Source organism: Miniopterus natalensis, chromosome 8, assembly GCF_054644295.1.
Source record: "Miniopterus natalensis isolate mMinNat1 chromosome 8, mMinNat1.hap1, whole genome shotgun sequence".
NCBI lineage: Eukaryota > Metazoa > Chordata > Mammalia > Chiroptera > Miniopteridae > Miniopterus > Miniopterus natalensis.
This window is the reverse complement of record NC_142088.1, coordinates 50,424,278-50,451,173: the sequence shown is the minus strand read 5'-3', so window position 1 is coordinate 50,451,173 and position 26,896 is coordinate 50,424,278. Positions and strand designations below refer to the sequence as shown.

Sequence of the window (26,896 nt, the reverse complement as noted above, 5' to 3'; positions counted from 1 at the left end):
CAGCGAGAGAGCTGTGGCCCCTGTCTGCCCTCTCCCCACCACCCTCTCTCTCACGGTGCGAAATGTTTCCTGACTGTGGCCTTGTTAAAAGCACATTTTCAGTAGCAGGCAACCAAAGATAATGAGAGTCCAGTGTGATTTTGGACCAAAATGTAATATGTTTGAAAGGAACAGACAGAATAGGGAATCTTTCTTTTTTTTTTTTGGTAAGCAGATTTATTTAGATATAATTCTCATAGCATGCAATTCACTCATTTAAAGTGTACACAGCAGAAATTTTTAGCATATTCAAAAGGTTGTGCAGCCATCACCAGTCTAATTTTAGAACATTTTTATCACCCCAGAAAGAAGTCCCAGACCCCTAACCTGTCACCCCACAAGCCTGCATATCTCCCAGCCCCTGGCAACCATTTCCACTTTGTTTCTATAAATTTGTCTATTCCGGACATTCCGTATGAATGTAATCATATAATATGTGGTCTTTGGGGACTGGCTTCTTTCAGTTAGCAGAAGTTTTCAGGTTTCGTCCATGTTACAGCACGCACGAATCGGCACTCCCTTCCTTTTTATTGCCCAATCGTATTCCGTTGCGTGCACGTATCACATGTTGTTGTCATCAGTCGATGGGCATTTGGCTGCGGTGAATAACGCTGCCAAGAGCGTTCATGCACAGATTTTTGTGTGAACGCATATCTACGTAGAAGTGGAATTGCTGAGCCAACTGATAAAGTCTTTGTTTAACCTTTTTGAGGAACTGCCAAAGTGGCTGCTGTGCATTGCACTAGCAACGTGTGAAGGTTCCATTCAGTCTTACTAAGAATTTCAGATTTTCTCATCAATTGAGGTAGGGGGAGAAGTGAGAGATTTGACTCCGAGGCTCTCTTGTATCCCTGAATCCCATGCCAGACTGGCTGCTGCCAAGAAAGCAGTCATCTCTGCCCCGCACAGTTGCCATGCGTCACAGCCTGATAAAATGCCTGCCTCTGAGGCTGCTCAGAGCCTGCTGATATCACAGGCTGGCTGTGTGCAGTCCTTGCCTCCTGACTTCGGAGAGACCAAGCAACCCAATCGTCTTTGTCCCAGTTAGAGAAAAATTCCAAAGATAAAACCCTTCTCCACGAGCCACCCAGGTTGGAACACGTCAAAATCACTTACTTGACACACACCGAGGACAGCTGTGGAGACTTCACTGCAGAAGAGCAGCTTGGTTTTTGTCAAAGTTTACACTCTCGAAACTGAGCTTACTCACTTCTTCTCTGGCAGCCCCGACTGGACATTCCCGTGCCTGTACCGAAATGACTGTGTATGTGTGTTCAAGGGAGGGGAGAGGGCCGGCTCTTCCTTTATGCATGTTTGGGTCTTGCTGAGGACACACACTCTACATGCTGGAGCTTTGTTTGCATCTGGAAAAAATTAGCCACACTCAGATCTTTCCCACTGCAGGTCCCGTCAGGAAACCCAAGTATGTGGAAAGCCCCAGAGTGCCTGGCGACGCAGTTATAATCCCGTTCAGAGAAGTGCCCAAGCCAACAGAGCTTAATGAGAATGGTAAGAATCTGTTTTCAATGATTTCCCCCCTAAAGATTGTACGTAATGGTACTTCATTTCTGAGTGAAACTTGAGTGTCTCTTGCAGGAATGCTTTGCTAAACTGAATGTGTTTGGCAGGTTTTTTTCCCCTCAGGCAGTTACAGAGATCTGTTCAATTAATGTAAATTCTTGGAATTATGTACATAGTGTAGGAATAGTTGGGTGGGAGCATGTGCATATGCATTGTTTAAGGGTTGACTCTTATTTCCTCTCAATTTTGACCTTTCCGGCATGGGGGGGATATGAAAAAGCAGCCACAAAACTGCTTCCAAGACTTTGTTTTGTTGTGTTTTGGTTTTTAGTACTCCATCATTTTAGAATATTCAACAACAGGCTTTTGCTGGAAAGCTGAAACTTGAGCTGCACGAAGCTTATAATAACTAGCTTACTTAAAACCACTTGGTAGCTTTTAAAAGCTTCTTATTTTTTAACATCAAAAATTTTTCTTTAGGGGAATATAGAAGTGGGGCAAAAAAACAACCCAAATTGACTGAAACTTTTTCAAGAAGACATTTTATGTTTTGCTTTTTTTCCTATATTTGGAAATATGTGTAACAGACATTACAAACTTACAGCATTTCATAGATGTATTAATCTTAATTTTTTAAAAATCAATTCAAGAATTTACCTATTTGTTCCTTTCTCGGGGTGGAGATCCCCTAACTTACAGCTCTATGGTCTTTAATTTGTGTTTTGAATTTGCATCCTATTTTCCTAAAGAAACATGTGGCTAGGAACCCTGGCCTCCATAGGGAAACCTGTTTTACCCTCAATGTGGACACAAGCTAATGTAGTAATACTAAAAGAGAACTTAGGAAAATGCATCCATATTTGCACTTTGAAATACCTGGCACCCTGCTCTCCTGAGTTGTGGGGTGTGGGAGTACAACTCCTTTATGTTCCAAGCACCAGGTGTGCATTCTGTGTGTCTGTATTTCCTGTGGTGGGGAGTATGCAGAAACATGGTAGGAAAATGGAGGGGGGGTGGTGGTGGTGAAAATAAAGCTAAAAATGAGCTGAGAGAGGAGGGATTGGCAGGAAATAAAAATTGGGAAGAAGAATTTGGAATGGGTGGTGAATGAGATGGGGCCAGGAGTTGGGCATGTGGGACGGGGAAGAGGTGGTGGTGTGTGTGTATTGGCATGAGAAATTGCACCCTTTACCTCTGTCCAGGCACCCAGTCATTAGGCTTAGTCCAGGCACCCAGTCATTAGGTTTAGGTAAGATGTTCACACTAGGATTTGTGCTAAAGATGGGCAGGGTGTGCAGTGGTGAAGAGGGGAGAGTCCATAGTGGTATCTGGTTAGGATGACCATTCTACTTACATGAGGACCCTCTTAGCTGTGAATTCACATGTGCAGAGTGTTTACATGTTGATCTATTCTCTCATTTATGTTCCGGGTGTTGAATGGAAAAATAAAACCCTTTTCCTTTAAGTGAATATCAGTAATCTGCCCATTTCAGAATAAGCCCGTCACTTCTTGCTCTCACTCACACCCCTAAAGGCTTTGTAATCCTAGGAGGTTGTGTTCCTGGCATTTTGGCTGGCTAGACTCCATTATATAACCTCTTCCTCTCTGATGGAGAGTATTGTTGAGGTCCTGTTGAGAGTTTATAACTTATGAGTGAGAATGGGGGAGAAATTTAGGAGTTTTATTGGGCAAAGTAAAGAGGTAATAAATAGCAGCTTCCACTGTCAACTTTCCTCCTCTTGCTCAAGGCAGAATTGGCTGTCTTTCTTGGGTTGAGGAGGCATTCTTATGCTTGGCCACCAGCTGAGCTGAATTCAAGTGTAGTGATTGATATTGCTGGAGTTGCCTGTAGTTTGCATGTGCACTCACTCCTGAAACCTGAGCTCTTGGATTCGGCATCATCAGTCTCTATGGGACCTGAAATTATGACGTACCTGGGCTATGAATAAGGACAGGAAGTTTCCAGAAGTTTCACCTAGAATTAAGAAACGGGGTACATTTTTTCTTTACTTAGGTGTCTGGAAAAGGGATGATGTTCATGTTAGTGGGCACATGGTCATGTGTGGATAGTGAATAGCCATGATGTTGGTGGAAGCCCAAGCAGAGTTCTGTTGGATGATGGTGAGGTGGTTGCCTAACAGAATTCAGGTTGACAAATAGTCAAGGACGCTGTGTTTTGTAGTTTCCATGGAATCCTTTAAATTTCAGTGGAGTTAATTAAGTTTGCCGCATTAAAGTGCAAATTTTATGTCCAGGTCATTGAACCTAAAGGAGAGGCTGGAGTGAATTAAAGCTAATTGAGTTTGAGTTTTAGTTTTAACCCAGGCATGTACAGATTCACTTCTAGGGTTTCATTCATCACTTAAGTTTTAATTTAAAATTTGGGCTTATGCTTTCCATATTTCCTTTGGGCATTTTTTTAAATCTCTAAGATGTTTTTCTGGGTGCTATCAATGAAAGCATTTCAGTCTTCACCAGACTAACAAACTCTGTGAAAACAGCTCCTAATGCAGTGCTTTTGAAATTTCACATAGACTCATGAAATATCAAGTTATTCCTAAGTGTTTGTAATACCCTCCCCAGACTAACTCCCTTGCTCTATGGTCATGGAGCTTCATAAATTCTTGATTCTTAGCTCTCTGTTTAAAATTTAAATCAAAGTAAAATAAAACTAATGAGCACTTTGAATTTATTAATTTATAAGTAATTATAGTTATGTGTAATTTGCATATTTTAGCCATCTGGGAAGTGATTTATATGGGCAGATGAACATTTTAAAAATATACATATATTTTATTGATTTCAGAGCTAGGAAAGGAGAGCAAGAGAGAGATAAAAACATCAATGATGAGAGAGTCATTGATCGGCTCCCTCCTGCATGATCCCAGGGAATCGAGCCCACAACCCAGGCATGTGCCCTGACTGGGAATCGAACTGTGATCTCCTGGATCATAGGTTGATGCTCAACCACTGTGAGCCATACCAGCCCGGCCAGATGAACATTAATGCATGCAAAAAACCTGTTAAAGTTTACATGGCCCTGGATATGTCTTTAGGGAAAGGCATTTTACTTTATTCGGTGCTTTAAAATATTTTTAAAAACAGCATTTTCTACTCTGGCAAGAAAGAGTGACTTAATGAGGTCCTGAAACAAAATACAACCCCCCTTTTCCTGTCAAATGGTCCTAATAAGCTTTGTCACATAGAATAACTTCTTCACAAATAAGTTTTCTATCATAAAGCAACATATTGTGTAAGGAGGAAATGTCATTTACCCCCAAAACAATACCTCTGCCTTAAGGGCAAATAAAAAAAACAGATAAATTAGAGTGGATTATTAAGTTATAATAGGATTCACAGCTGTGTTTTTTTGAATTAAGGGCAACCTAATCCATTTAGTTTTGCTTCAATCTGTCCTTAGCTACTTGAGCAAGCTTTGATGGGGAGGGGTGAGAAAGTTTTAGTCTTGTGAGTCATTGCTCGATGAAGATCAATCTCAAAATATGATTAAACATTTTTTCTGGCAGTCTGCTTAGCAAGTAAAACTGATACATATGAAGTAGCAGAATGATTAAATGCCAAACTCTCTTATTGGGAGGTGTGGGTCTTTTTTAGATCTATGTTTAAGTAAATATCGATGCCTTATTTTGTGGTTACTAATACAGGCGTTCAGAAAGATGTAGAGAATGAGAACGGTATAAAAAAGAATGACATCTGTCTACCCACTGTTCAGGCTAACAAAACATAACTACTTTCTGCTGATCTTACTCCTCTTTTTTTCCAAGAGGTAACCTAGCTTCTGCTATTTAGTTTTTAGCTTCTCAGAATGGTTATATAGTGTTTGATGAATGGTTGAATAAAATTTTATTAAATGAAAGTATAGAAAGGGGACACACCTGGTATGTGTGTGGTAAAGAGACTAGAGGTAGAGTATCCATTCATTCCCTATTTCCTTGAATTAAGTATTAATTACATTCCTACGCTGTAAAAAGCTCTATGTTGGATCCTATTTGAGATGGGTTATCAAGCATAGGTCTTTTCTTCACAGAGGCTTAGAGTCTGGTTGCGGATTAAAGGCCCATATACAGAGTGACTGTAATACAAGGGGAGTAGTGTTGACTCATTCAAGCTATGTGATGAGTCGGGTGCACATGGGAGCGCTCAGCCAGGAAAGACTTCATTGGACCTATGCCTTAAGATTTACCTGCCATAGGATGGACTGAGGCAAAAAGACTAGGATCAGAGAAAGGCTGGAAAATGATGTCAGTAGTTCAGTGAGAGAATAATATCTCAAGTTAGAACAGGATCAGGAAAGAAGAGGTGATGAATGGGGAGACTCCTGAGAAGTTGCAGGGACCTGGAGCTGTTAGAGACTAAGACGATGCCTTCAAGGCTTCGAGAGCACATTTAGAAGGCAGTGGAGGCATTTTGGTTTGAGTTGAGTTGAGTTTCAGGCTTGTTAAGTTTGAGGTGCTGGTGGAACATTTAGGCAAAAGTGTCCAATGACCAGTTGGAAAATCAAACTGGTGCTCAAGAAAGAACTCAGGATGTCAACGGGGGCAACCACTTATTTAGAGGAGGCCAAGTATGTTAGACTAGGACAAGGTCATTGAGAAACGAGGACTGAGAAACTTTGGTATTTTATTATCGAGCTATGAATAAGGTAGGAGAAGCACCAGCGAAGGGGTAGGGGAAGAACCCCCGAGACCACCCGGTATCCTACGACCATGGATTTTCCCTCTGTGTATCTTTTATGATAGCTGCCACTTGCCCCTTGCAGGATAGTATTTGCAAGGTCAAAATATATAGAAATAACAAAAGAAGTGGGCTCTTCTAAGAAAAGTTTGAGGAGAGTTGTGAAGGGGAATGAGTTTGAGTTGCAGGTAGGTGATGAGGAAGTGGAATTGGTGGGGAATGACCCTTTTTTATCCCAAGGAGTTGAGAGAGTAAGGAAAGGTGAAAGGATCAGTTAAGTTAGTAGGGTGTGGAGTGTGTGAGACTATGACTTATTTATTTTTAAGAAAAGGGAGAATTTAATACAATTGGACACTTAAGGCAGAGGTTCTCAAAGTATGTATAGGCTGTTGACTTGCTAGGTGTCCCTGAGACTCCTGCAGAGGTCCGTGAGATCAGATCTTCATAACCCTAAGAAGGTATTCCCATTTCTCTTGCATTGAGATTTGCACGGATGGTATAAAAGAATCATTGGTAAAACTTCTGATGCTTTAGTACACGCCAAGGTAGGGGCAACTGCTATTTTAGGGCCACACATGGTGTTTTCCATCACCACTCATTTGCATCAGAAAAAGTCACTGAAGAGTGTCCTTGATGGAAGACTAAAAATAATGAATGTTATTAAATCTTGACCCTTGGGTACTCATCTTTTTAATATCCTGGGCTGATGAAATGGGAAGTCTGTAGAAAGGACTTCTGCTGCATGCTGGGCGAGGATGGTTGTCCCCAGGAAAAGCTCTTGTGTGATTGTTTGCATTGCAAGCCCCCTTTCCTCTCTCTGGAATCAATTTTTATAAAAAAAGGTCCCATAGCTAGTATGTGGCTACAATGCCATTTACATTGCCACTTACACGGTCTATAACGCCCAAGTACTCTGTAGAATTTGAGGAGAATGTAAGGGGAGAAAAGTCTTCTTTAGATGGGATGATCTTTGGTAATCTCCAGGGACCTTCATGGTTCTAACAGTCTGGCTTTAGGAAGAGGGAATGATTAGATGGGAAATGAAAGGGTTGTATGTGGTGGGAACAGCACCAGGTGTGGGACCCATGGGGTCAGATTGGACCTCGGTGCTTGAGTTCTGGTTAGGAAAGAATTCAGAGCCAAGACTCAAACTATAAGAGAACATTTATTTGTTAAATAACAGAGGTAGAAAAAATAATGCCTAGAAGAAGCGGGCTTAGGAAACAAGTTATAAAGGTAAAGGAAGGGCCCTTGGAGCTTGGGAGTAAGGAAGTTAATGGTAACACGCTTGGGGTGGGAAAGGGAAAGGCGTGGGCATGCTCCCAAGAGGGAGAGCCATTGAGTGCTCTATCCTAAGGATTTTAAGGGTGAGGATTTTAGGGGAGGTCCCAGGGCAAGGTCTCATTATAATATTCAGCTTTCCGGGTGTGTCCTTTCAGGGTCTAGGTCTCCACTGATTGGTCAGTGCCAGGGCAGCGGGTCATTATCTGATGCACCTGGTCTTGAGGTCAGCCTTGGCATTGCTTGTCTGGTTTTGCTGCTTTTCTGGGCCTGCTGCTGAAATACCACTGGGTGTAGATGTTATCTCTAGGGAGGAAAGGTCAGGGGGTCCAAACTGCATGACCAGCGATATGCTAGGGGAGGAAAGGTCACCCTTGGGCATGAGGTCCTACCCCACAATTGTCCTTTGCTAGGCACACAGGATTTTCTGCCTTGGTGACCCTCTGTACCTGCCCGTCATCCTTGCTTGGCTTGTGATTTATAACAAAATCAGTGAGTGTGGACCAAGTTGGAATAGTTTGATAATCAGAAAAAAAGAAGGGAATTTGTTATTCTGAGGGAATAGTGAGTTCAGAAGTAGTTATTTAAGAATGGAAAATTATAAGCAGAGAACTATTTTTTAGGTAATAGAAATATAAGCACATTGAATGTAGGGTATGAATCCATGAAACCAGAGAATGAAACAGTAGTGAAAAAATAGGCTCTTGGTGTTAAAATTGGGAAGATGGATGACCAACTTTGATAGAGCTTCTTATCTCAAAGGTGTTTGGTTTATAAGATATTTCTCCTGTTTTTTTGAGCCTTACAACATGTAAGAAGTAGGTTTTGGCTACCTCCCTGGTGAGGAAATTAAAGAGATTAGCACTGTAAGGGGTTCAGAATAGCTTTGGCATGGAAAAGACCTTCCTCTGAGACTGTAGGGAAGGGCAGGCAAGGGGATGACTATTAAGGTCACAAATAGGTTTGAAGCTACATTGGCGATAATGGGGAGCCAGTTTACGGACTACACATCTGAGTGTTCCTGCCCCAAACTTGGTCCAACAGGTGTGAATAGCTAAAAAGGGACAGACAGGAAATGATCAAAGAAATGCCCTTTACCTTTCTACACATGATATTCCACAATGGTATGATGTTCAAGGATTCTTTATCTTCTCCCAAAGTGTCCCAGTGGATTTTGGTCTGGGAGATCATTTTGGAGTAAGAATTGACTTAAAAAAATCCCCTCCGACTGTTCAAATCTCAGTATTTGGTGATCAGCTATGGAAGTAGAAATGCATTTCCCTTTCACTGTCAAGCGCATCAGTGTGGGTTCCCAGGCAACTCATCTCTTCCCAAATGGCCCTGTCACACTTCACCCAGGTGTCCTGCCAGAATGAAAGTTCAGTGGCAGAAGGCTCTGTGCGTTAGTTAGGGAAGGAAAGCTGCAGATGGCAAGATGTGAAATAAGGAATTCAGACTGAAGAGGACTTCTGAGTGGGGGAGGTCACTTGGATGAGAGCCTAATATGAAAAGATAGTTGGGAAGCTTTTGGAAGAAAAAAAATTGCAGTAGCAAAAACCGAGATAATGTCTGTTCACTCATTTCAATCCTCAGTAGGGTTTTGGAACTTAGGTAGAAGCAAAGGCCAGGCTGAACAGTTTAGAGAACAAGTTAGTCATGCATTTGGGTGTCTTGTCAATTCAGATATTAAGCCTGGAATCCCCACCGCCCCCCAGCTTGTCTGGAGGGGGAGGTTTGGATGATTAGTTGTCTTTGACAGTCTGTGTGCAGATGCAGTGTGGAGGCAGCAGTGACTCGGCCAGGGGCACCCCTACTCCCTGCAGCACCTACACAGGGTGCAGGGTCTGGGAGCGAGCCCCAAGTGAGCCACAGGCTGTTTGTTCTCAGAGTGAATTTTGTGGTGGCCAAGCCTGTGCAGCTGCTCTCCCTGCCTCCACAGCAGCTGCCAACTGGGAGTAGTTTCTGGCTCTTTCCCCAGAGTGTTTCAGGTTGAACTAGAAGCTAGACATTCTGGGGCACAGTCACAATTGGGTAGCAGTACAGAGATTGTTTCGAAAGGAAAGGGGGGTGTGGAGCAGAGAACTGTTGAGTTCTGCCCCTTCACCCACTTCTTCCCCTTTTCATCGGCATCCTGTTTTCTCCCTCTGGTCCAGCTGCCACCTAAGATAAAGGAGCTGCCCTGCCTGCGCCTTGGGGCAAGGGAGGGTGGGACTGATCCTGTTCCGAAGTGGTTCAGCCCTTGGGTGTGCCTGGGTTGTGCTGATTTGGTTTGGTTCCTGCCTTCCTCACCCAAATGCCTGTGTACCTTGAGAATCAGAATGTGGTTGAGATGTCTGGTGGGAAGGGGCCTCTGCAGAGTGGCTGAGGGTGTGACTGACTGCCCCTGGGGTGGCTCCCTTAGCCCTGTTGGTTTGTGGCCACTGCCCCTTTGTGTTATGAGTTTAACTCAAATGTTCCGGGGTTCTCTTAACCCAGGCAGTCAAGCCTTGGTTATTTTACCCTTAGTTTTCTAGAGCAACTAAAAAGTACCCAAGTTGGTAAACAGCTCTCCTCCCACCCCAAACATTGGAAGCCTTTGAGAGTAGGCAAGGGGTGGGGTGCTTTTCCTCCCTTGAAGATATAGCCTCCTAGTTTCCCTTGTAGCTGCTGTCCTGTCCTGGGAGGAGCACCCCTTAGCAAAGCTGACCAGTGAGTGAGGATAATACAGGTGGTCTTCAGCTCTGTTATTTTTATTTTTGTGGTTCCTTACAAAAGGCAGTTAGCATTGAACTTTGGTGCCGAGATTGTAGCTCAAAGGTAACCTTGCTTCTTTTTTCTTCTTTCTTCATTGTATTTTTCTAAGACATATTATTACCCGTTATCTGCAGATTTCCACATCTAGGGAAAATTGGGTCATGAATGTAGGGCTCTAGGTACCTAGACAATTTAACAAATATGAAGAAAACAGAGGAGGGACTATATTACTGGTTGCATATTGTTCTTAAGTTCTAACTTGGGTAAACACAGTTTGGACATTATTTCATTCCCCAATGGATACTGATTTTAAAATGTTAGAGAGGTGATAGGATAATGCAAATATAATTTTGTCCACTATAATTAAGTACATACCCTTAGGCTTTTGGATACAAGGTTAACCTACAGCTCAACATTTAAATCAAATCCAACAATAAAAATTTCTTAAGTGCAAAAAGCAAGATGACCAGCCTTAGGGAGATCAGAAAGGAAAGTCTTCCGAGCATGCCCTGCAACGTTCAGGTAAAAAAAGGTGCTTCTAGCGTGGCTGTGGAGTATGTTGAGAACACAGCCGGATTTTTCTACATTTGTATGGCCAGCAGAATGTATTACGGGATCCTGTCTCTTGGGACACATTTCACTGGGATTTAAAATTTTTGTTTCAACTTAGGCTTCTGGTGATTGACCCTTGAATTGGAATTCTAGATGTCTGTCACTGCTGTAGGTTTAGGGTTAGGCAGAGCAAGTTTCCACTGAAGTAGTCCTGCCCCCACCTTGTTTAACGAGAACTTGCCGTTCAGTTTTACCCCAGCATCTGAGCAGCCTGGGCCTCTGTCAGAGTCCCTTGTGAGTTTTCCTTTATTTCAACCTCCTGTGGACGCTGGCCACACTGCTCTTCAAGAGGAAGATAAAGGGTATGCTTTTTTCCACTTTTGGTGTCTGACGTACCCGGTTTTCACATGACATGGAACCGAGAGTTACTTTCAGATAAGGACACTGGATTCTTCTGATTCAGGCCAAATATTTCGCCCTTTCCACGCGGAGTTTCTCTTTCACTGTTTCCTAACCTGTCACAGCCCCTTAGTGAGCATGTATTGCTAGAGGACAGGCAACAGTGTCGAACTTTGTGCATTTTATAAAAATACACAAAAGCACCAGACAGGCAGCTGTGGTGCCAGCTCCTCCAGATGTGATACTGAAACTCCCCAGACGGCATCTTTATTGTTTTCTTTCTTTGTTCCAGAAGCAAAGGCCGATAATGAACCGAGCTGTTCGCCGGCAGCTCAAGAACTGTTGACAAGGCTGGGATTTTTACTGGGAGAAGGGATCCCAAGTGCCACACACATAACCATTGAAGAAAAAAATGAAACCATGGTAATGCCGGAGGAGGGCCCTGCATCCCATACCTGCTCAGAGGATGAATGGGGGGATAGCCGTCTTTTCCCCCTCCTGGAGAGGGGAAGTCATTGTTCAGTCAAATGAGTTTGCGCTGTTGTGTATTGAAATTTATTGCAATCTCTTGTGGGTTTTTGCAGTGGGGGGAGGTGGGGAGATGCAGGAGGGTGCAGAACTTAAGAAAATGTCCACATTAACCTTCTAGGCACCACCTGGAGAAGAGGGGCTAAATGAATTAAAGTGGCTGAGAGAATTCCTTTGTAATGACGCTGCTTTTATCTTTATAGCACCATTCTTCTCATCTGGCTGCTTTGGTACATGCTTTCCTGTGCTTTTTTTTTTTTTTTTTTTTTTTTGCACTTGGGATTTTGGAGGGTCAGTGGGGTGAGGAAAAGATTTATAGGAGATGAGGCAGAGACAAAATGAGATGAGACCAAATGGTTCATCTACCAGAGAACACTACCCATCCCGGGGCACAACAGCCTGCCACTTCGGAGAGGAGACGTGTCCGTTTGAATAGCAATGAGGGGCTCAAGCTTCTGCCCCCGGCAGGGTCTCTGCATGGGCGTCATGCCTCGATTGAGATCACAGTGACCACCAGTCTCCTTCCCCTGCTCCCAGAGCCCGTAAATCTTCAGAAATTGAATCAGGTTGTGGCGCTCGTGAAACACTACAAAAACAGACTTCCCAGATTTTCCGTGCAGAGGTCAAAGGACCCATTTGTCTTCTGCGGACTTGAAATGAGAGGAAGTCTGCCTGTTTGCTATTTCTGTTTTACAAATGTGCATTCCCACTAAATTATTTCTGAGAGTGCCCTTGCCATAAAAAAGGAAAATCACAAGGGAGGGGAACAGAGCAAGGATGTTTCTCTTTTAACATTTGGGAGACCATATAGATATTAAGCTCCGGAGATTTTTAAAAACTGTTTTCCATGTCCCCGTTTTTAGTTTCATTGTTTTAGCGTCAAAAACAAAAGAGTGTGTAGAAGTGTCCTGTGTGAGCCCTGCTAACTCCGCCTTCCATTCGTCTTACAGTGCACAGCCCTGAGCCAAGGCATCAGTCCTTGCTCCACACTAACAAGCAGCACCGCATCTCCTAGCACCGATAGCCCCTGCTCAACCTTGAATAGCTGTGTCAGCAAGACGGCAGCCAACAAAAGTCCCTGTGAGACCATTAGCAGCCCTAGTTCCACCCTGGAAAGCAAGGACAGTGGAATTATAGGTAAGAAGCACACTGCTCGGTAATGTAATGGCTCAGCGCACGTCAGCCAGAGCGTTCATTCACCAGGCTCCTCTTAAGAGGGTTTAGCACGGTCGGTGAAGGTCGGTCTGCCAGGGCCCGCCCTGTTTCCTGCAGACAGCTCCGTGCACAGCCCACAGAATGAAGCATCGGCTTTTACGTTCCTTGGTGTTTCTTTTTATAACACTAGGCACATTTGGTAAATTTTCCCAATCACATCTGGCCTGTGAAGTTACAAAAATCTGCCCTCCTCACCAGTGAATTTCATTTGGTGGGGATTGAGTCCCACCAGGACACAGGGGGGCAGTGAAATCAATGCATATTGCGAAGTCTTCCGAGCCCAATCTCAAGGTCTCTTATGTCCCCAAGTATTTCCAGGCGTTTGTTCTCTACTTTCTTATAATGGGATCTGACCAGTTTGGAGGCCAGAATTTTCTAAGAATGTCCCTCTCCCCCCCACACACACCTACACAGTAGATGTGGTTGTCCTGAGGGGTCATAGACAGGATTCTAGTGCTGACTCAGGCCACTCAGCTGTGTGACTTGAGCCAAGGTTTAATTGAACTCTTTGCATCTCTTTCTGCTCTAAAACTAAGCATTCTGATTAGTTTATTCATTTTTAGTCCTGGGTGCAAATTAGCATCCTCCAGGGAATTTCAGAGGCTTGTTTTTACCTCCCATCCCAGACAGACTGCATTTAAGTTTCTGCATGCGGGCTTGGGCATCTGTGTGTCTCGGGTCTCCGGCTTGGTGCCCTTCAGATAACAGATGTGCAGGAGCACTGGACGATTGTTCAGGTCCTCTGCTGTAAGATCGTGCTGCTGTTTAACATCAGTGGTGTACCGAACAGTTCAGCTCCTTCCCTTTTGCCGAGTTCTGCACATGTCTTTGGAGGATATTTTATTATGGACTGAACCCCACTTCCCTATTAATATGTAATCAAATGGGATGACATTTGGGCTCCTTATTTTCTTCCATGACCTGCAATCTCTTTCAAGTAGAGCTTTTCACACTGTTTGTTCACCCTGTTTATATTTTGGAGATTGCCCCAGACTGTGAGATTCCTGGGACTGGATATGGGCAGCCTGGTGTTGCCCTCACTGTGGCTTTGTGTGGACCCCTCAGCATAAGGAAGGCAACCTCTTCCCTCAGTTTTCACTTGGATTAGGCTCTTCAGTGGGTTTTTGTTTCATTGATCGCTTTATTGAGATATAATTCACATACCATAGTATTCGCCCATTTAAGCCATTGAGTGGTTTTCGGTATATTCAGTTATATAACCATCACCACAGTCTGACTTCAGAACATTTTCATCACCCTAGAAAGACATCCTGTGCCCATTAGAAGTCAGAGCCCATTTCCCCCTTCACCTCCAGCCCTGCTCAGTCTACTTTCTGTCTCTCTAGATTAGCTGATTCTGGACATTTCATATAAATGGTGAGTTGAGGTGTTTTTTAGCAAATTAAAATTCTTCTCAGTCAGCTTCATGTGAGCTTACTTTGGGAATTCCCCATTCTCATCTCACTGCTTCCCCACCTGCTGTTTAGTCTAGTCCAGCTGATTTTTCCCAGTGTTACTTCTGTTCTCATGCCCCCTCTCTCTCGAAGTTGCTCATGATTGCTAGATCTCTGGTATTAATACTATGATAGCCAGATGACTTCCTTTACTCTGTTCTTAGCTCTTCTGAAATTCCCCTCTCCTCCATGGAGTTTATTTTCATTCAAGGAGTTAGCCACTGCTGCAGGGTTTTTTGGACAGCCTTTCCTTTTCATTGTATGTTCTGGCATTGGCATTACCATGCTTCTTACTAGAATCAAGCCAGTTTCTTAGTTTGACAGTTAGAAACTTTTTCAGTAACAAAAAATGGCTTGCTTTCTTTCTTCTCTCTCTCTCTGCCTCTTTTTCTCCCTCTCACTGAGATACAGGGCTGCAATTTAAAGTGTTCTAATGAGAGGAAAGAAAAGTTGCTGGTTTGGTTTTCTGTATTGTCTATGAAAGACTGAGCTGCAAGAATACTGAGGCTCTTAATTAGTGCTTGGTTTAATACAGTTCCACTCAATCCCAGACTGGTTAGTCCCCTTATTATATGCTCTCCATAGCACCTCAGTATTTTCCCCCAATTTACTTTTCTTTCTTTTATTATTTACTTTTGTCTCCACATGGAGAGGGGTCTCATGTATATTATCCCAGCTCTCCTTTGGGCTCCTAGCTAGGTGTCGGGAATGAGAAATTAAAGAGAGCTGTTGCTGCTATCAAGTTGAATTGAGGGGGGGAACGCTTCGTTGGTTTGTAAAGAAGCTACGCAGGATTCCCATCCAAGCTGGCACTGTCAGATCTTTTAATGTCATCTGTATTTTAAGCTCTCTTTTCCTTAATGTTAAATGACACATTTTATGTCATTGAAGCTGTCCTTCACTTTTTGGCTCAAGTCAACATGTTCCCTCAACTCAGCAGACAAGTGGGAGGAATTAAGTAGGGGCAGGTCCCTCTTTACGGAAGGACCCAGACTGGAGATGGTGCTTCTCGCTGCTCTAGCTGACGTCCTGCAGGCGGCAAGGACCGTAGGGGGCTGGGAGGGAAGCACTGTGCTGGTGACAACGCTCCTCTGTTCTCTCTCTTTTCATGACCTGCAGAGTTAGTCTGTTGCCAAGGGACACATGGAAGGTGTGGTAGGGAGGAGAGGAAAAAAGAGCAAGTATTTCCTCTCCAGACGGACTGAAGCCACAGCTCTTTGAAGAGGCCGGAGTGGTGGGGCCGAGGAGGGAAGGAGCTTCCCCCTGAGTCAGCGCAGGGTGTGCGGGCTCCGCTGCTCTTCAGAAAGCGGGATTTGTCACTCAGCTGTGGCTCTGTGATTGCTGGGGTGGCGTGTGTGCTCTTCCTCCCTGAAGAACAGTGTTTGTTTTTCTAAGGTGTAACCTGGGACTGGCAACCTTGGGGCCTCTTCAGTGTTAACAGAATGAAATATTCAGGAACACAGCGATCCTAGTGGGCAGAGATGGAAAGTGAGATACCTTGGCTTCCTGTTCTGGTAGGCCTGGCAGCTGCTGGTAAAATAGGCTGGTTCGGATCCATGTTCCAACTTACCTAGGGCCTGGAGAAGGGAGGAAGTGGCTTTCCAGTTAATTTTCCATTTTAAGGTGTTTAAGATTTGTCAATCCATAGAGCTCAGGTCGGAGTGGCAAAGGTTTTCGGGGGCGGGCTGGTACGAAGCACACACAGCTGCGTGGCATTGCAAGCTTTGCGGGAACTGCAGGCTCCCATACCATAGGGCTCAAACCAGAGTACCAGGTACAGTATCAACACAATTTATTTAGGACGTTTAGGGGAAATTTCAAACAGTGTCAACCCATCCCTAAACATTCCCGGGCCTCCCCTTCTGTTTAAGCTGATTTCCGTCATGCTGATTATATTTGATCTAAGTATTTTTGCCCAGCAGTGCCGGAGGGAAGCTTGTTCCCACATGCCCAGACAGCCTCCTCGGGGCAACCACGGGGTGCCCAGCCTGTGTTCTGTTGCCACTGGTTTTGACATATTGCAGGGGAAGAGAATTTTCTTTTTAGGAACTGCTTAGTAGGAGAAAAGGCTGGCTAAAAACCATTAGAAGAATTTATTGGACTCCTTCCAGTCTTTGTCTGTGGTGGCCAGAGCCTAGCAGAACCCTCCCCACCCCCTGTTCCCACTTGATTGTGTTATACAGAGGGGAGTCCACTTGATCCTATTTCAGGAGGCCCGAGTTCTGCCAACATAAATGTCTTTAGAAATATAATAATTCTGTCATGTAGAAATACTGCCTAAGCTGGATGGGATTAACTGAATTCCCTATGAATATCTTTTTTTAAAAAAAAAGTAAAATTTCCTTACTCTTTATGTATTGAAATCATTGGCATGACTTAGAAGTTAGTGTCTGATTTTTCAAATTGGCCATGTGAAAACCTAAATGTGAAACCCAGCTGTACCCAATCATCATAAACTGGTTTCTCAATTACTTGCTTTGAAAAGGAAAAAACTTTATGAAGAAGTGGCTTTTAAAGGTGTTTCCTCCATGCCTGGGAAAACATTTTTTCTCAGTGATACTCCCTTGGTATAACTTGCTTCCAGCTGTTACACATGGAAACTAGAAACCATATTAATCCCAGCTTTGAAAAAGTGTTTTCTTCAAAATCTGTGAAACCCAATCTGATTTTTTTTAATTTATTGATTAGAGAGAGAAACATCCATTTGTTATTTCACTTATTTATGCACTCATTGGTTGATTCTTGTATGTACCCTGATGAGATCAAACCCACAACCTTGGTGTATTAGGATGACGCTCTAACCACCTGAGCTACCTGGCCAGGGAACAACCTGTTTTTTAAAAAAGCATCACTGAAAACAGTGGCTTTTGAAGCACTTTTTGACTTAAACATATTGTTTAATACTTGTTTATGTCCCTATCATGATCAGTATTTTATGTGTATGTGTATTTATTTCAAGGAAATGGGCTTTTCTCTATTTAAGGAAGGAGAATGGATATTAGATGAGAGAAACAAACAATACCCATCCAGCTTTCCATATCAAGATTTTTAAAAATCATAAATCTTTCCTATCCATCAATACATGTGGCCAGGACAAGGACTTCCAGGTAGCAATTAGAAAAATTCTGGCTGAGAAAGGAGGTAGTTAAGTCAGTCATCCCTTCCATTTTCTTCTTCTACCTGAGTGTACCTGCTGAGATTTATAATCTCCAAATCACTTCTGTGGTATGTTGGATGTGTTTCCTTTTGAGAGCTGGTGTTGACAACTCCAGGAAGGGAGGGGAGGCGATTCTGAGTGACTGGCCCTGTCTCCCCCATGAGGCATGTTCCCTGCACAGAGCAGGTATGTTATTCACCTGCTGGGCTCCCCGATATCTGAGCCACCACCTTCCACCAGGCCAGGTAGCTTTCAAGATAATTAAGGGCCCAGAATTTGAAAAGGGTAAAGCCAGAACTTGAGTTCTTCCTGCTGCCTTTCCCCTTTCTTGAGGGGAGGGAGCTTGCATTTGCTTTCGTCCTTCTGACTTTGAAGCTGGGAGGCAAGTATAAATTTAGGCCGGGGAATACCGTCACAGAAACGTTTCTCCTGCAGAAGTGACTCACAGTGCAGTAGTGGACAGGCACTTGAATCAGTATCCTGCTGATGCTTACCAGAGTGAGATAATATTTATCTTTCTGCCCAGTTTCTTAGGATATTTTTTAAAAAGTTATCTTGGGCTGGCTTTTATCTTCCTTGTATCTCTTCTATGCCCTCCTACGCTTGCAAAATGAAAGTGATTCCAGAGGTAGTTTTAGATCTTATATTTCCTGGACTTTGTGTCCCAGAAGAGATGATCGGGGAGGCATACAAAGAGGAATTAATTGTACTGTATTTTTATTTTTAAAAATATATATATTTTTATTGATTTCAGAGGAAGGGAGAGGGGGAGAGAGGGAGAAACATCAGTGATGGAGAGAGTCACGGATCAGCTGCCTCCTGTACGCTCCCCACTGGGGATCGAGCCCGCAACCCGGGCATGTGCCCTGACTGGGAATTGAACCGCAGTCTCCTGGATCCTAGTTCGATGCTCATCCGCTGAGCCATGTGGGCTGGGCTGTATTTTCATTTTTACCTTGTAAATCCTGCCCTTTCGATTTTATGCTAATGCTGCTTTGTTGCCACCTGTATTGCCCTGCTTGCTACTAAATTGAAATGCCTCGGAATTGATTTGGTAATGGCTGTTTAGTGTTTCAAATCTGTGTTAATATTCATTTTGCTACATTGCCTGCAATTTAAAAAATCGTCCTTAATTATAGACACTTTCTTTTTGTTTTAATCTTTTACGTGAAGGAGGAAAACTTGCCTTTACATATATAATTTTTTACTATATTTAATGTGGGAAAGAAATCCTTGGTAATGATTCGAGTCCCCAAAGCGCTATGCTTTTATTCAGACTGGTTTCTCTGTCAGTGGAGCAGGTATTTATTGGCACCTACTGTGTACCAAGAGCCAGTTTGTCCAGTACTGGAACAAGGAACAAAAAAGATAAGGCATAATATCTATGTCAAAACTTGTCCACCTGTGGGACAAAGAATGGTCTGTTGTCCTATGGAGGGTCTAGGCAAGTTGTCAGTGCTGAAAAGGGTTTAAAACATGACAGTGGTTGACACCTCTGATGGAAGATGTATGTTGTCAGTGCCTAATAATACCAACCACTAATAGTGCCTTGTGCTCTTTTCTGGGAGATTCCATTGTGTATGCCTTCGGTGTACAGATTCTGTGAAGCTTAAACACTGTGTTCTGTGCTATCGCTAGGAAAAGTCATGTTTTAATCCAGAGGCTTTTCTCTGGAGACTTACCTGCTGTGTCAGACTGAATGAGGGCAGTGTGTCTGAGTGAGGCAGGCCTGTCCTCCCCTCCCTCACCGCCCTGCCCCAGCTGATCCTTCAGGTGTTTCCACAATCAAAAGCCTGAAGAATGCTACTGTGAATGCATGGCTCAGGTCCCTGGCCTTGCTGCATGTCATAGCAGAGCACGCCTTGCGCAACACAGGGAGACATGAGCTGGAGATTTGGTACAGATCTGTGTGTCACAAGCCAAAGCCCAGGGCCTCTGTGCAAGGCCAGAAGGGGAGGAGGGCTCTGCAGCGTGTTACACAGGGCTGGCCAGAAGGGCCGAGCTGTTGCCCATGAAGAGTTGCAGAAGGAGAAGCCAGAGAGTCCCCCGGAGCCTAGGTAACTCAGGCCACCCTCCCTGTGGCATTCCAGGGAAGGGCGAGTTAGCTTGCGTGCCTTTGCTGGAGCCCTTTCCTTGCTCTGCTGGGGGAGATTTCATGAGCAGTCACCGCAGGTGAGCCTCAGACCCTGTTCCCTGTCTGGTTGTCAGTGTGCGGGTGGGGCAGAGGGAGAAGCACAGTCAGGCATTTCTGGTCAGGAGGTTTCCTGTGGGCTGATTGCATCCATGCCATCTTTCCCTTTGTCACTCGGGGAAATCCAGAATACGGCGTGGCAGCCGGAACCAGGAGTTGTGTGAGTGAGAAGGAAAGGAGCAAAACTCAGGTGAGGTCCAGAGGACCAAGGTATTCACAGGCCGCTTCCCTGACTTGCCTCTCTGAGCTTTTCCCACTTGAGCTTTCTTTCTTTGCTTTCCCTTTCGAAAGTTGTCAGTGAACTTGATTCGGTCACGTGAAAGGAGGTGGTGACGGCAGTAGTTGCATTTTCCTTTTTAATTTACATCTTCCCTTCTCTCACTTTCATAAGCAACCATTATGTTTTCTTTCTTGTTTGATCTTTAATTCACTGGTCCAGTGTTTTAACTTTTAAACTCTTCTTGTCAACCATTAAGCTGAATATAGAAGTTTAAAAATGTTTGTTTTTAGCGCTACTTTATTTTTCTTCAGTTTTATGGGGAGGAAAACATCCTTGAGTACTGATGATACATCAGGCCCTTCACAGAGGCTCTTGTGTCTGAGTTTCTGCACAATCCAGGGAAGGACAGAGGGTTCTCTTCATAGAGCCCCGGCTTTAACAGTGGAGAGTGCAAGACGGTTCTGGCCGACTTGGAGAAAATTTCAACTTCCTTTTTTATTTTTCATCCTTTGAAAACGTATCTTTTTGTGCGTGGTGTACACTATGATCAATTGGAATAGTACATGTACATAATTTATAAGTACATGTATTTGGGGTGCAGTCTCAAGATTTTCTGCTAATAGCGTGGCATGATCAGAACAGTGTAAAGTGCCACCCTGGAGCACAGCTAGCTGCGGGCGTTATGGGGCTTTCCTGCCCATGGGGCTCTTGTGAGTATTCAGTGAGTTGAGATATAACAAGGGTTTAGGGCAGAGCCCATACATAGTAAACACTATTATAATATTCACTTAGCCACTTGTTATTTCCTAAGGATACTCATTTATTTTTACTTAATCTCTCCCCAGTGGATTTGAAATGCTCATAAGTAGACATTTGGTAAAACAATATATATTTTTTCTTTCTTAGTGAAGGTATGAGTTGGGGAAAGGAAATAAGAGAGAAAAGATGAAGTCAGGAGTCAGGCTCATAAGATTTTATTCACTGTGCTTATACGTGGGAAGAATGCTTCACTTTTAGGTTTCCCACTAGCCAATATACAGAGAGAAACCAACCAAATACATAAAATGATGTCTGTAAGATAAAGACAAGAAATGTACCTGTTCTTCGCACTGGGCCCAGAGAGACATACCCTCAGGAGCTACCCACCCCCTGGGCCCTCAGAAGAGAAGCCAAGGTTTGAACCCAAGCCCCTTGCATTTTTAACCTCTTGTCTTTTGCACAGTTCAGAAAATTCTGCTCTATCTATGTGGTATACTTTCGATATTAATAACCCTTAGTTCCTAAATAATCGTAGACTGATGGTGTGGTCAGTTTAATTTTCTTCTTAATGTTCTTTTAAACCTATAACTTGATTTGTATCTCATCAAAGTACTTGTTGGGCCCAGGACTGAAACTGATTATTTTCCTTGATTCTGTTTTAAGTGTACATTCAACATAGAAAGAATTTTCAAAAGGCAAAGGTAGAGGTGAAGGAAAATTGAGAAGGAGAAGGAATATAGTTTTGTTGCAGAGGCTTATATAATAGCAAACCATTTGATGACTGCATGTATCTCTCTCTGCTTCCCCCACCTCCTAGCCGGCGGCTCCCTCCCTGCTGTTGTGAGCCCATGACTAGCCCCTGTCCACTAGCCCTCTGCCCAGGGGCAGCTGTTTTTAACAAGGCAGACTCAGGAACTGCAAAATATTTCTTAGCCACAAATAATTACAGAACAAGTTTTACATGCTGAACACTGTACATGGCAAAGGGAGTTTTAAAACACTACATGTGCAAAGAACTGGTATGGGACATAACTGTGTGTGCGTGTGAGAGAGAGAGAGAGAGGGAGAGAGAGATCGAGATCCGTTCCTCCCGAGAAAGTATCTATAAGGTGGGGTTGATAGTCCTCAGCCCATCTACCTCTTCTCATGGTTGTAGTAATGTATGTGTCCTAATATATTCTGAAAATTTTTTTTTTGGAAATAGTATAGCTCTCTGCACTAGTATAGCAGGTCTGGTTAAATGTGCTATTGCTGCAGAGGAAAATAACACACTCTTCATGGTTAAAAGGAATTTTCAAACTACAGAGAACCTTAAGTAATACATATGAATCGGTGAGCAGTACCAAACCTAAATTAATACTACATTGTGAGCACCGTGTAACCTCAGAGCTTGCTAACAACGGGCCTGATAAGTCACTCATTTATAGAATCTTGCATGTTGGAAGAGTGAAACCCAGTGTGAGTGATAAGTCTTTTTTTTTTTTTTTTTTAAATGTTTTTATTGATTTGAGAGAAAGAGAGAAACGTTGATGTGAGAGACATTGATTGGTTGCCTCCCCCATGGGGGACTGAACCCACAACTTGGGTGTATGCCCTGAGCAGGAATTAAACGAGGAACCTTTTGGTGCATGGGATGACACTCCAGCCAACTGAGCCACACTGGCCAGGGCAATGATAGCAAGTCCTAATTGACGAAAGCTGACATCTATACTGGCTGAAGGAATAAGATGTTAGAATTTTTTAGTTGTTAGGGAACTTTAAAGATTACCCAGTCTCCAGGAAAAGTCAAATGGCACTTATTTTTTAGAGCATTTTTAAATTTTAAAAAATCATCATAATTAAAATGGTGTGTGTGTGAACTTGAAGGTGACTGGGTTAACTTAAGTAGGAGTTTGGATTTCTGTTAGCCAGGAAGAAACCCAGGTATTTTTCGTAGCCTGTCATTTGTTGTCAGAACCAGCTTTCCTTCACTGGAGACTGTGGAGCTGCCCTACCTGGTGTCCTCCTTAGGTCATGCAGGGGCACTGGACAGGCTGGGCCTTTATCTGCCCCATTGGATCTGCTTCAGGGCTTAATTGTGCCTGAGCCAAGATGCAAGTACATTGCCTGGGCTTCAAGCCATGCAGGTGGACCTGGTATTGCATCCTAGCGAGGAGGAATCTTGTGAAGTGGGGCAATCTTAGTGGAGCATCTTTGTGGGAGGGCTTGTGGCTTCAGAGCTGCTGGCTTCAGGGCCCTGGTGAGTATCCACAGTGGAATGTATCTCTTAGGAGAGTTTCATGAGGGCGATGGAGAGGCTCCTACTTACAAACATATCATAAACTTATCATATGCTGCTTTCGAAGTGGCCACCCCATCTGGGACTTCCTGCCTCAGCCACTGAGTCTGTAGCTGGGCCTTCCTCCCCACCCCCTCTCCTGCTCACTGCCAGACCTGGGTGTTGCCACTCGTCAGGGCCTGAGCACTGTGGCTGTACAACTGAGAACTGGACCTTCACCCTGTTCCTTCAGTTCAGGAGCCCTGGCCAGGTTAGGTTAGCCCTGCTCTCAGCTGCCCCCTGGGCCCCACTTCTGGTGCTGTCGCTTGCAACAGGAAGTAGGGAAGTCCCTCGTCCGTGTTCCCGCTGCTTGAGGCCTGAGTTAGGACTCAGATCCTTGGGGGTTTGATTCTGAAGTTCTATGACACTTAGGGGGAACAAAAGAGGAAAAACATCACTTCGACTTTATTTTTCACCTTAAGGACATATGCCCCGAAATAAAACAGACACAACTATAAAACCGAACAAATCGCCCCCACTCGTCTGTAACGTAGATACTGGCACAGCCTGGGAACCTAACTAATTATAACGTGTCTGTGGGGAAAAGCATCTGAGTCCCAAACACTGGACTTTTATAAATGAAGGTTTGTAACACTATACCCAACTTATTAACAAGGTTATAAGTAATAATTACCATTAGTAAACAATAATCTCATTAATAATTAGAATATTCCTGTGAAGCATTTAGTACAGTCCCTGGCATACAGAAACTTTCAGTAAATGTTAGCTGCTGCTGTTGCCACCAGCATTTTTAGGATAGAAAGAGCCTTACTTGTTATACTTATGCTCATATAAATGGTCTATTAGAACACACACACACACGCACACACACAAAGTGAAGGCTGTGATTGATTCCAAACAGATGGGGAGATGAGTATTAATACTCCTGATAGAATACTTGGAAATGCTGGGAGTAATGACAGATACCCAAAAGGTATGACGGGCCTGTCACAAATAAATTTACACTTTGTGTAGAGACATAACACAATCCTGAACCAACAACAATGAGATTACATGGAATGTCTCTGACCACAACTGGAATAGAAGCTTGTTCATTTGCTCACTCATTGAATAAGCAAACATTTATTGAGCACTTAGTATGTCCCAGGCACTGTGATGTTCAGAAAAGAGATCCTGGTGGTAGATACTCTCGAGAGGGAGGCTTCAGAGTGTAGGAGGGATTTTCAAAGAGAAATACAAGCCGTGGATAGTAAGTCCAGACCGGAGCTGCAGAAGCAAAGACAGTTTTAGAATTGGGGCAGAATGCCCTGCAGTCACAGGGAGGAAATTGTTTTGTCTTGACTTCTAACCCTTGAAGAGCATTGTAAAAATAAGCAAAACCCCCTTGGACCCTTTGATCCTAGATAACAGACTCTGTTGGAGCTAATTCACCAGCCTGCTGATAAGAGTGTATGTGTCCTCCTGGTATGTTGATGAAACAGCTTAGTCCTGGTGGCTGGGCTCTGAATGCACTCTGACCCGTGCACTCCCATTTAAGTCTACAGTGGATCCAAACAGGACACACAGGGATCAGAGGACAAGGTCCTTGTTCTCAAGGACACAAACCAGTGTCCTTGGTGAACCGCGGCTGCAAGGGGGTCACGTGTGACTCAGTGCCTTTAAGATGGAAGTGGCTGTTTATAGAAGCTACCTAGGGTGAGTACAGGGTGGGACAAAAGTAGGTTTACAGTTGTTCGTGTGAAAAGTAATACAATAATTAATAAATAGTGTAAGAATAAACTCTGCGTTTCCTGTACTCACAGCTGTAAACCTACTTTGTGCCCCACCCTGTGCTGCTGCTTTTCGTCAGCATTTTCCTCCTCTTCCGCTTAGACATTTTCTGTTACAGTTTTCTTTCTTAGAGGTTAAATTTTAATCCTGCAGCCACGGGTCCCGCCCCTTGCTTGTGTTTTCCCTGGGCTGTTGACGTAGAGGCTTTCCTTTCTGCGGCACTAAAGGGGTAAAGTCCAGTCAGCCTCTCGGGATAGTCTTGAACAGATGTTAACAAAGTTGAATGCTGAAGACCAAATTCTCTGCTTGACTCTATAATTTTATTTTTGTTTTTATAGATTTTTCTCCTGCATCTTTTCTGCATGAACCATAGTGCTGCCCTGCCCCTTCCCCATACACAAATGTTAATTTGGAAAAATTATTTAAAGGTTCAAAGGAATTTAATGAGATACAAATTCTTTTGTGAGCAGTTCATCTGTGTGAAAAAGAGGCAGCACCATCTCCAAATTACACAGATATGCCATTAACTCCAGATACTTTTAGATGGCTTTTTCATTATCTTCTTATCAGAGTTCTTTCTCCTCCCCTGCAGAATAATTTAGCAGTTTATTTCCCCTGATAAGCAACATTCTTCTAATTTACCAAAATACATTGTATGAAACGGACTTCGATAAAAATCTGTGTGGACCGGAAAACTTTCCCTTGATCATGGGGAGGGCAGTGTGTGTGTGTTAACTCTCAACAGCCCCTGCTATGCCTGGCCTCCTTCAAAGTCTTTTGGTCTCTCATTTCAGCCACAATTACAAGTTCATCCGAAAATGATGACCGGAGTGGCTCCAGTTTGGAATGGAGTAAGGATGGAAGCCTAAGGTTAGGGGTACAGAAGGGAGTGCTTCATGATCGCAGGGCAGATAATTGCTCCCCCGTGGCAGAAGAGGAGCCTGCTGGGTCAGCAGAGAGCGTGCTGCCCAAAGCTGAAGCCCCAGTTGGAGATGGTCCGGTCCCTTATTCTCAGAGCTCCAGCTCGCTAATAATGCCACGGCCCAACTCAGTTGCAGGTAAGGCCACCCTTCTCCTTGGAAGGGCCATCTTACTGGGTCTGAGGTGCCCATGTTCACTCGGTTCACTTGGGAGTCTAATCCAGACACAAGCCGGCTTTGTGATCATGGGTCAGACGCTTACCTTTCCTAGACCTCAGTTTATCCATGTGTAAACATGGTAAGGCTGCACTGAATGGTCTCTCAGTGATCCTACTGTTCTGGAATTCTTTAAGTCTAATATTTAGACTCTATGGCTCTTTGTCTATGAGGGAAGAATGTACCAAAAACTCTGTCCTTGTTTTTGTTATTTTAAGCCTGCCTAAGTGTATGACTTTGTATTACATCTTGGTAAGCAGGAATCACACTTCAGAGTGAGTTTGTTAATATCGGCTCAAAGAATTACTAATCCAACTTTCAAACTTAGTTTTTATCTTTGAGGCCCGTCATACAGATAGGGAGGTCAATTTCTGTATAATTCTGTTGTAAGGGATCTCACAGCTTAAAACATAAGCAGCAGAAGTGAGAGCTCTCAGTTGAGGAAATGAAAACAGGCATGATGGGGCAGCTGGAGCTAAGGACGGGATACAGGAGTGGTGACTGTTGCTACCTGACTGGTCAGTGGGTGGTTGTCAAGTAAGGAGAGTAGTTTGGGGGTGGGCGGGGAAATGAACTCTGCATCTGAGCTGACATGCCTGCTTTCAGGTCCCCAGTTTCTAAACTCAGTGCCCTTGGGTTGAACTTAGAAGAGGAACTTGTGTTGGTCGTTCTTTGTTACCAACACAACACTTAAAATTTCTCCTCTGCTAATGCATGGACCCAGGTTCTCTCCTCCTACATCAAAGGATTTTTCTGTGATTTATACGGCTCCTTCCAGATGTGGCAGGTCACTCTGGTGGTTATTGGGTGTTTTTTTGTTTTGTTTTGTTTTCCAATAGAACTATGAAACAGCTGATAAATAAATTGCCCTAATGGAAAAGTTCTGAGACAACTCTAATTTGCTTTCAAAGGAAATAAAATGGCCTTGTTCCTGAAGAGGGGCTTGGCATGTCTGCCAGAGAGAAGG

General features: G+C 43.7%; 1 protein-coding gene across 7 annotated transcripts in view; it reads left to right on the top strand.

Moving 5' to 3' along the window:
* The window catches only part of TANC1 (tetratricopeptide repeat, ankyrin repeat and coiled-coil containing 1), a 211,830-nt gene that overhangs the window by 125,991 nt on the left and 58,943 nt on the right, over nt 1-26,896 (top strand). For 3 of the 7 annotated variants that reach the window (XM_016213809.2, XM_087819834.1, XM_016214501.2), the window contains 4 exons: nt 1,444-1,548; nt 11,514-11,644; nt 12,700-12,886; nt 25,588-25,851. In XM_016213809.2, coding sequence (XP_016069295.2) covers nt 1,444-1,548; nt 11,514-11,644; nt 12,700-12,886; nt 25,588-25,851 — 687 coding nt within the window. The remainder of the gene's footprint in view (nt 1-1,443; nt 1,549-11,513; nt 11,645-12,699; nt 12,887-25,587; nt 25,852-26,896) is intronic. The other 4 variants (XM_016215222.2, XM_016215958.2, XM_016216687.2 and 1 more) reach the window with 4 other exon arrangements.